The following is an 11,109-nucleotide window of genomic DNA, read 5'->3' on the forward strand; positions in this document are numbered from 1 at the left end:
ATTACTTATAACTGATAACTTGGGAGGTCTAACTGACCAAAGCAATCTATTGGTTGTTTACAATGTTGGGTAGATTTAGAGGAACAGAAAACCTTTTGATGACTGCTGAGATCCTGTTTCTGCCTTACTCAGATGCTAATTTCCAGTAGATCACACTCGGAACACCTGCCTCTTTGCAAAGTTTAGTTATTGTATTAAACGGCAGTAGCTGGGGGATCAGTGTATCCTTTGCTCCCACAGTACAGAATGTGGTGGGCACTCTTTTTCCCACATGGCTATGTGGCCTTCCCCTCTGCAGGCCAGTGCTAGCAGGAAGCTTTCTATTGTGAACCTTAAAATGCTTTTAACAAAGGGCTCATCTTCTTGAGGATGTTTCTGACCCCATCACCAGAATGGTGTCAGAAAGCCCCCCTTTCCTGGTATCTACTGGTACCTTCCTGACCTTCCTGTTGGCTGGACATGGCAAGGACTCCTCTCATTGCTGAGACCCTGCGTGATCTGTTCAAATTCCAGGTTTCTAGAATTAATTAAAGTACCATATGCCATCTTCTCATCTAAGGAGTTCCCTGGGGTCTTCTACTTCACATAGGACTCTGAAGTCTGATACTTACTTTTTTTTAAAAATGTGGTTTTTTTTGCTTATAAATTAAATTTGTGTTCTTGTGGAAAATTAGAATAGTGCAGAGAAGCACAAGGAAAACAAATCTCCCTCAATCTTTCTAGCTAGAGATAATCATTGTAATATATTGAATATGCATTGTTGCTATACAAATGCTTTATAAATAAATTTATAATATATATAAACAGGATGAATTGTATTGTTTATCCTATTTTTTTGTAACTAGCTTTAGTTCACTTAATACATTATGAACATCTTTCCATAAGGAATCTGCATACTCGCGGAGGACTGAGAAATAAAACTTTAGAGCTATTTTACTTTTCTATGATAATCAACATATGTTTATTTAATGCCTTCTCTCTGTGAGGCTTAATACTTTGACAGACAGAAAGATGAATGAATTCAAGTTTTCTTCTCTAGAAGCTTATCATATAATGTGGAGATAATACCTATGTAGAAATAAGAGGAAAGGAAACTTATTATGTGTGGGAAATGAATCCTTTTGAGCTGCGCTTCAAAGGCTAGGTGAGACTTGGATCTGTAGAGATAAAGAAGACAAAGAAGAGGATGGAAATGGTAGAAAAGAGGGAACAGGATGTGCAAAGGCATGGAAGTAGATTAGTGAAGAGAAAAATAATTCATTTGGTAAGAGATTCCAGTACAAAAGAGAAGCAAAGGGACGTTAGGGTCCAGATCAAGGAAAGATCCGGGGCTAGGCTTGGGACCTTGGATTTTATTTTGTTTGTGGTAGGACCTTTTTGAGCAGTAAAGTGGCATAATCAAAGACGTATTATTGGCACTAATCTGTCCCAGTAAGAAATGTGGAACCAAGGAGACAGACCACAAATACCAGAGTCCAAGTAAGAAGAACCAGGTCCCTGAATTCACAAAAGATAGCCTTTTTTTTTTTTTTTTTTTTTTTTTTTGCTAGACAAGAGAAAACCTTGAAGGTGATCTGAGATGTTGAATGTGGGCATCTAAGAGAAGAGGTGGTAGACATTAACCAATATAAGGAACATTAAAGACCATGTGTTGTGGAATTTCCCATCGCTACAAATGCATATTTTTCATTGCCAGATTATGCCATGGATGGCCACCAAATGCAGCACTCTTCAGATAGTAATCCTGGGGACTATTCTTGAATATTATCTGGCAAGCCCTTGAAATAACGCAAAAGGCAACAGACCCATCTGTTTGAAGATAATTAGGATATAAGACACAATCTAAATGTATTCTATAGTTGGAACATAGCTATTACTGGCTCTGTGCATAATGTTTTGGTTTATTTAAAAGGGTTTAAGGTTTGCAGAATCTACCATGGTAATCTCTTCTTTTTAACATCAGTCAGTACAGTCCTACTAATGGTTCCTCAGGCTTGGATCTGGAGAATTGGAATGAAACTCAACAAACTAGACTCAGCAAGCAAGCCCTCATCTCCAGAGCTATTTTTGAGTAAATTGGGATTGTTTTTTAACGTATGTTTTGATAATAGAGGTAGACCATATATGTTTTTAGCCAAAATTGTACTTTAAAATTTCACATCCCCTGTTTTTCCATCTTTGTTTTGTTTTGTTTTGTTTTTTGTGAGACAAGGTCTTGCTCCGTCACCCAGGCTGGAATGCAGTGATACAGTGGCCTGAACACAGCTCACTGCAGCCTTGACCTCCTGGGCTCAAGCTATCCTCCCACCTTTCATCCACTTTTCTAAAATAAAAGATTCTTATTTCAGGCAATGGATTTGAATATCCAGTTTCTATTTCTACCATCTATCTATTTCTACCATTTCTTTTATTTTTCTACCATTTCTAATACTTATTAGCACCTTATTTCAGAATCGAAAATAATAATAATAGATTTTATTTAATGTACGCTTACTATTGGCCAGGTGCTATGCTAACCCCTTTGCATACTTTTTTTCCACTTGATTGCTATAGCACAGCACTTTTTAGTCATGAGAAAACTGAGTCTTGGAAAGATTAATGACTTTGCCCAAGCTCACAAAGCTATAAAGAAATGGAGTTTGCTTTAAACTCACATTTAACTCCAGCAGCTAAGCTTTTAATTTCTATGCTGTGTTGCCAAGCCTACTTAATAAGAGTTTTAGTCTGTATTAAGGTATTTTTCCTAATGTTATGCCTCCCGTAGTCCCCCACCCTTCCACCAGGCCCGGGTGTGTGATGTTCCCCTCCCTATGTCTATGTGTTCTCATTGTTCAACTCCCACTTATGAGTGAGAACATCACTCTGCCACTTCTTAAGGAAACTTTTGTGATTGAAAACAGGTTCTTTCTGTGACAGTAGACAGGAGATATTTCTGTCTAGAATTCTTTTCATCAAGATTTTCTCAGCATACTAACTTGCAGAAAGTGAATACTCAGCAAAGATTCTATAGGTTAATTCCAAAAGTGAAGCCAGGAATTCACTTGAACCAGTCACAGAAGGCTAGTGGCAGAAAGAAACCAAATCTACCCCCTGTATGTTTCTACTAATTAAGGTAGAGTATGCTTTACATATGGAACGTTCTGGCTTTCTGCTGCTCATTTCCCAAATGACTGGCATTTGCAGTGCTATTCATTTGCAAAATTCCTTCTAGGATCAGATGTGCTAGAGTAACATATGAATTGATAAGTAGTTATGTGTACATGCTGCAAGAGTTCTGTTTTCTAGTAAAAGACTCTTTTCTCATCCTTAGATCTGTTCACAGTTGAGTACCAGGCTGGAGAAACAGCAAGCAGCCAGCAAGGAGGAGCTGGAAGTGGTAAAGGTAAGGAGGGAAATTGTTCTGTGATAAAATTTATTTCAAAGTCCCACAGGCTTGTAAGTACCCAAAAGAATCCCCAACACCACCATTTTTATTAAAGGATTTATTAATAGGAATTATGGAGACTAGGATACCTGTCTTCTGACTGGGTGTGATTGTCTTCCCTGCCAGCTGAAAGGTTATGATGCTCCCATAAATCATGTGGACTGTCAGAGGCAGCTAACATGAAAGGAGGTGGAATTTGACATTGTCGCAAGAAGCCCCAGAGCTTGAGATGAGCCATGTAGCTTTCTTTGGTGGTGTGAACCTGAGAACCCTCAGCAGCCCACATCTGACTGAGCCTGCATTGATGTGGCTTCAGTATGGGACTCCGTAGGATCATCCCGTCACTCTCTTTATAAGTAAACACCATGGGCAATGTAGAACTTAGCTGGAAAAACATGTGTTGGGTAACTGATTCTTGCACTAAGTTTTAGAGGTTTATTTTTGAAGAAAACCTATGGCATTTGTTTACTTGCTGCCCCCTGGTGGTAAAATGCATTATGTTGCTGCTCTATTTGAAAAAAACAGATTGCTTATTCCATAGAAACAACAGTAAACCAATGAATTGGTATTCTTAAGAGGCAGTGTTGTCACAGTCAACTTTTGGGACCAGTGTTACAGAAACCTGACATCATCTTGTTTGAATATGTTCAGGTTTCATACTAGTAAATAAATGTGTATTAAGTAATTTAGCATATAATTTAACAATCTTGAAAAGTGATTTAACCTTTCTAAGCTTCATTTTGTGTTCTATAAAATGGAGATAACATTACCTGCCTCATAAAATCATTCTGAATGTTAAATAAGATAATGACTATAAAGTATATGGTGCATATAAAGTGCTTAGATTAGTATCTGACATACAAGACCTTGTATTCCAAAAGTATTTTCTTCTTACTCATATTACAAAATATGAATCAGAGATTTAGTGAGTATAGGGTTTGGTGGTCTCCCTCTCTGATGAGATAAAATTTGATGTTTGTATCTTCCCTTTCTGGTCTACCTTTACACTTCTTTCTAGTTAGCACTTATCACTCTTTGTACATTATAGGCATACTGACCAAGATTCAGTTGATGAAGTGTCGTGGTGTAAAGGGGTTATCTATCCTGAAGTGAATTTTTTTTTTTATTTCTTCTTAAAAAAAAAAAAAAAAAAAAAGGGGGATACATGTGCAGAAGGTGCAGGTTTGTTACATAGGTATACATGTGCCATGGTGGTTTGCTATGCCTGTTAACCCGTCCTCTAAGTTCCCTCCCTTCAGTCCCCATCCCCAACAACAGGCCCTGGTGAGTGTTGTTCCCCTCGTCTGTGCCCATGTGTTCTCAGTGTTGAACTGAAATCTTTATGGAAATAACAAAATGAGAATTTATATTGATTACTCACTGAAGGTTTTACTGAGCATACACTATGCGTATAGCTATTAGACTGCCATTTTGTTGTAGAAATTACCCATGAAAAGGAGCTTAAAATTTTCCTGTAGGACAAGTTACACATGCAAATTAAGAACTTAGGAAGCAGTTCAAGGGAGCTCAGCTGGGCCAGGTGCAGTGGCTAACGCCGGTAATCCCAGCACTTTGGGAGGCTGAAGTGGGCAGATCACTTGACGTCAGGAGTTCAAGACCAGCCTGGCCATCATGGTGAAACCCTGTCTTTACTAAAAATAACAAAAATTAGCCAGGCATAGTGGCTCACACCTGTAATCTCAGCTACTCGGGAGGCTGAGGCAAGAGAATCACTTGAACCCAGGAGACGGAGGTTGCAGTGAGCCAAGATTGTGCCACTGTACTCCAGCCTGAGCAGCAGAGTGAGATTCCATCTCAAAAAAACAAAAAACAAAAAAAAGTGCTAAGCTGGATCACACTGACAATCAGCGTCGCAGAGAAAACAAAATCATGAGAGCTATAGACCAAAAAAGCAGGGTGGATAGAAATTAGTTAGAGAGAAGTGTTTAAAAAGAACATTATAGAAGAAATGATGTGAGTGAAGACCCAAACATAGGAATGAGTGTGGCTTTATCATCAATAAAAAAGAAGATATACTGTCTTTTAAAAAAAATTATATTAATGATAAATGATTATCATTAATCGTTTAATTATAAATGAGTATTAATACTCATTTTAGGAATGAGTGTTTCAGTGTCTCATTACAGAGAGTGATGTGGTTAGAATATGTATTAAGGAACAGAGGAAAATATTGGCTAAGTAGGTGAGACTGCCTAATGAAAGTCCATGACATTCAAGAAGAGGAATATAAACTTGTCTTAGCCAGAATAAAGAACAACTAGGCTCACGCCTGTCATTCCAACACTTTGGGGAGGCCTAGGTGGGCGGATCACTTGAGTCCAGGAGTCCAAGACCAGCCTGGGCAACTTGGTGAAACCCCGTCTCTACAAAAAATACAAAAATTAGCTGGATATGATGGCATGCACCTGTAGTCCTAGCTCCTCAGGAGGCTGAGGTGGGAGGATTGCTTGAGCCCAGGAGGCTGAAGCTGCAGTGAACTGTGAGCATGCCATGGCACTCCAGCCTGGGTGACAGACCCTGGTACAAAATTAAAAAAAATAAAAAAGACAGTATATCTTTTTTTTTATTGATGATAAAGCCACAAACAGGCAATTCCTTTGATCAAGGTTACACAGCTAGTAGAACCAGGATTTAAGCCTGGAAGTCAGACTCTAAAGTCAGTAACATTAGCCGTTAGACTATACCACCTCCCGTTTCTCTAGTGCTTCTTCCTATCTCATTTGGTATGATAAATAGCTTTTGTTTTTTTCAGTTTCCTATAATAACCTTCTTTTGTCATGATCACACCCCAGTTCATCCTTTACACTATAATCAGAATGAGTGTTCCCAAATAAAAAGTGATATTTGACTATCATTCTGTGTATCAATGCAGAATTAGATTGGCCACATATAGGGAACCCAGAATAGCATTGGCTTAACCATAAAAGGTGTTGATTATTTTACATAAAAGCAGCTTAGGACTAGAAAGGTATACCCTTGGTGTCATTAGTAACCCAAGCTAATCAGTCATTATTGACCCACATCTTCATGTGGACTTCTATCCTCAAGGTCACCTAGAAACCAATCCTTTCTTTTTTTTTTTTTTTTTGCTTCTTTTTTTTTTTTTTTTTTTGAGACGGAGGCTTGCCCTGTTGCCCAGTCTGGAGTACAATGGCACAATCTCAGCTCACTGCAACCTCTGCCTCCCGGGTTCAAGAGATTCTCCTGCCTCAGCCTCCCGAGTAGCTGGGATTACAGGCACGCACTTCCACGCCCAGCTAATTTTTGTATTTTTAGTAGAAAAATACAAAATACATGGTTTACCATGTTGGCCAAGCTGATCTCGAATTCCTGACCTTGTGTCCCACCCACCTCAGCCTCCCAAAGTGCTGGGATTACAGGCGTGAGCTGCCGCGCCCAGCCCAAAACCAATCCTTTCTACTAGAGCTCCCACCATCACACCCATACTCTAGGGCAGAATTTTAGTCCGAAAGGAGATGCAGTATATAAAGGCCTCATTCATCTGGGTGAGCTCTTTCTAAGCAGCCTTCTTAGAAGCTCCCCTCTAAACTTCTGCTTACATAGCAGCTTTGAGGGAATTTAGGGAGTGTCACCTTTTATCTAGACACACTGCCAGCTCAAATAAACTCAGGGTCTGTTAGGAAGAAGGAGAAATGGATATTGGGTGAGAATCAGCAGTATCCATCACGTTTTAGCAGGTCTGCCAAACTGCAGCTCTGTCAAACTTATTGCTCTATCTTTGACATGTAGCACCGGGCTCGGTAGAGTAAATGAATGCATTTTCTGTAGGATAAAATCAGAATTCAGCAACATGGTATTTAAGGACCTTTATGACCCGGGCACAGAGATCTCTCATCTTGCTCATTGTTGAATCACTTTCTGCTTAAGCCATTTTGAATTCTTTGAAGTTATCTGAAGGTGCTATGTCTTTGCACATGGAGGTGTCTCTTTGCTGAAATGTCATCCTCCCTCTTATGTGATCAATCTATTTCTTCATGTGGTTCAACCTAATAAAATTACTTAGCCAACTCAGTAAATTTTTAATCATTTAAGACTCAGATCAAAAGCTATTTAACATTTTTAGTCAACAGTAAACACACAACAAATATTTACAATATGCCTATACTGGGCTAATTATTCTCAGAGGTTCTTTTTTTTTTTTTTTTTTAATTTATTTATTATTATTATACTTTGTTGTAGGGTACATGTGCATAACGTGCAGGTTTGTTACATATGTATACTTGTGCCATGTTGCTGTGCTGCACCCATCAACTCGTCATTTACATGAGGTATAAATCCCAATGCAATCCCTCCCCCCTCCCCCATCCCCATGATAGGCCCCGGTGTGTGATGTTCCCCTTCCTGGGTCCGAGTGATCTCATTGTTCAGTTCCCACCTATGAGTGAGAACATGCGGTGTTTGGTTTTCTGTTCTTGTGATAGTTTGCTAAGAATGATGGATTCCAGCTGCATCCATGTCCCTACAAAGGACTCAAACTCATCCTTTTTTGTGGCTGCATAGTATTCCATGGTGTATATGTGCCACATTTTCTTAATCCAATCTGTCACTGATGGACATTTGGGTTGATTCCAAGTCTTTGCTATTGTGAATAGTGCTGCAATAAACATACGTGTGCATGTGTCTTTATAGCAGCATAATTTATAATCCTTTGGGTATATACCCAGTAATGGGATGGCTGGGTCATATGGTACATCTAGTTCTAGATCCTTGAGGAATCGCCATACTGTTTTCCATAATGGTTGAACTAGTTTACAATCCCACCAACAGTGTAAAAGTGTTCCTATTTCTCCACATCCTCTCCAGCACCTGTTGTTTCCTGACTTTTTAATGATTGCCATTCTAACTGGTGTCTCAGAGGTTCTTAAGTAACAGAATGACAAGTTTTGTTTTTTCATGTCTAATGAATATTAATGAACAGGAATACAAAGAGTAGATTATGGATGGGATGAGAAGGAAGCCAGTGAGTACTGAGAAGGCGACCCTTAGGGATTCAGCCTGGAATGGCAAGAGCTCAGACATGTCAAAGGAGAAAAAATTTTTTTTTTTTTTCTTTTTGAGACGGAGTCTTGCTCTGTCGCCAGGCTGTAGTGCAGTGGTGCGATCTCGGCTCACTGCAATTCTCGCCTCCTGGGTTCACACGATTCTGCTGCCTCAGCCTCCCAAGTAGTTGGGACTATAGGTGCGCACCATCATGCCCAGCTAATTTTTGTAGTTTTAGTAGAGACGGGGTTTCACCATGTTGTCCAGGTTGGTCTGGATCTCGACCTCGTGATCCACTCACCTTGGCCTCCCAAAGTTCTGGTATTACAGGCGTGAGCCACTGCACCCGGCCCAAGAGGAAGAAATTAATGGTCAACTGGACATAGGATGAAAGAGAAGCTAATGAAAAGATGATCCAAAGTCTTCAGGCCCAAATGGTGGAGACATGCCCAGTGGCACAGAAGTGTGGTGGAGACTTGCTTTTTGTGTGTGAAGAGAGGAGGATGGGCATGGTGATGGACACATGGAGCTTGTTGTAGCAGTAGGGCATCAAAGTAGAAATAGCGTGTAATATCTTTTACCTCTACTGAATTATTTTTTAAAATACTTTAAGAAAACAACAGCACTATTGTCTGGAAAACAGCTGCTGTTGTTCAGTGCTATGTGCTCAACTGGCAATCTGGGCATGTGGTAGTTACTTTTTTTTTTTTTTTCCTGAGATGGTGTCTTACTCTGTCGCCCAGGCTGGAGTGCAGTAGTGCAATCTCAGCTCACTGCAACCTCCACCTCCCGGGTTCAAGCGATTCTCCTGCCTCAGCTTCCCGAGTAGCTGGGACTATAGGCACATGCCACTACACCTGGCTAATTTTTTGTATTTTTAGTAGAGATGGGGTTTCACCATGTTAGCCAGGCTGGTCTCAATCTCCTGACTTTGTGATCCGCCCACCTCAGCCTCTCAAAGTGCTGGGATTACAGGCATGAGCCACTGCACCAGGCCGGAGTTACTTTTATTACTTTAAACAATAGGGGTCCTCTTTGCTTAAAACTCAACAACAGAACATGTGCTTTGTTGCAAGGGTAGATTTAGGCTAGTCATGATGACCGTCCTCAGTCTACTGTAGGCAAGTTCTTTAAACTCTGAGTTTCTTTCTTTATGAAATGAGGATGATGATAGTGCTTACTTACAGAGTTGCTTTAGGATTAGTAAAATACTACAAGTAAAGCATTTGGTGTGGTGCTTGGCATCTAGTAAGAATAATGATAGCATAAAATTTCTAGAACAGATTTCAAAGAGATGCTACAATACTTTCTATTTCTAGGGTATTTCTAGAGATACTTCAGGAAAAGGGAGCACCCATCTTGGATAGTTGGGTTCGGGCTGACTAATGATTTTGATTGCAGCACAAGAAAAATAACCTTCAGAAATGGGCCTGCATTCGTGACAATAAACAGCATCTAAAAAAGTCATATATTGTTTCAGAAAGTGATTTAGCCTATGGAATACAGCTTGATGTTGGTTGTCTCTTTTGGATACTTTAGGGTAAGATGATGGCATGCAAACACTGCAGTGACATTTTCAGCAAGGAGGGTGCTTTGAAACTAGCAGCCACAAGCAGAGAGGACCAGGGAATTGAAACGGATGATGAGAAGGACTCACTTAAGAAGCAGCTGAGAGAGATGGAACTGGAACTGGCACAAACCAAACTGCAGTTGGTGGAGGCCAAGTGTAAAATTCAGGTTGGTGATTTGATAAAAGGACAAGAAGAAAGAATAAACAATTAATGGTCCAAGATACTCTGGTACTTCAGAATATACCTATCTAGGTCAGAATTGTATGATGAATATGTTTTCTATCTGCTAATGTGTCCTGCATAATCACATTTTATATCATGTATTCTTAACACTGATATAAACAAATACATAATTTTAAATGAAATTTTAATAATTAAAAGTATATCTTAGGAGAACTTAATTAAGCATAAGCTTTTTGTTTTTTTTACCCTGAGATTTTTTGCTTACATCCTTTCTCACAGAATGTGGTCACTTCAGTGGCTGATCCTGAAAATGAAAAACCAAAGCCCCTCTGCTGTGTGTACCCTGAGAGCCACACATTAGCTGACACCCGTTCTTTTCTTTGGAGCTGCTTTTTATCTTTAGCTCATTTTGTCAACCCCCTTTCCCCATTATCTTTCTCCATATTGGAGCATAATATAATTAGAAATAGTCCTGGCTTCTGATGGACTCTTCTTCATTTCATTTTCTCAGTGATCCCTACCAACGCCATAGCTGCCATGTCGCCAGCCTGCACCACACCAGCCAGCTTCCACCATGTGTCTGCTCTGACCCTGGACATTCTTAGGGCAAAGCCTATTTCTTTGGAACTGGAATTCATTCATGCTTATACTACCAGTAAAAATTCATCCATATATTTACATTTATTTGTGGTTTTTAAACCTGTTATCTTGGGTTGCAACCTAAACCTAAATTTGGATCTAACTTGCAGGGGAAAAAAGAATAAAATCAGGTTTTCTTTCACTGTTGACAGAAAGTACAGATTCCAGTTTTTTGATAAATCTTTTAGCTCTTAACTTTATCCTTGTAGTAACCAATTCAATCTCTCCTGGGTTTTGTGGGAGGAAAATTGGCAGCACATACCTTGAGAC

The 11,109-nt window shown here is 39.6% G+C and overlaps 1 protein-coding gene across 9 annotated transcripts in view; it reads left to right on the forward strand.

Moving 5' to 3' along the window:
- The window catches only part of RABGAP1L (RAB GTPase activating protein 1 like), an 800,696-nt gene that overhangs the window by 784,040 nt on the left and 5,547 nt on the right, over positions 1-11,109 (forward strand). For all 9 annotated transcript variants that reach the window (XM_078000298.1, XM_015123648.3, XM_015123657.3 and 6 more), the window contains 2 exons: positions 3,311-3,382; positions 9,986-10,183. In XM_078000298.1, coding sequence (XP_077856424.1) covers positions 3,311-3,382; positions 9,986-10,183 — 270 coding nt within the window. The remainder of the gene's footprint in view (positions 1-3,310; positions 3,383-9,985; positions 10,184-11,109) is intronic.

This window comes from Macaca mulatta, chromosome 1, assembly GCF_049350105.2.
Source record: "Macaca mulatta isolate MMU2019108-1 chromosome 1, T2T-MMU8v2.0, whole genome shotgun sequence".
NCBI classification, from domain to species: domain Eukaryota; kingdom Metazoa; phylum Chordata; class Mammalia; order Primates; family Cercopithecidae; genus Macaca; species Macaca mulatta.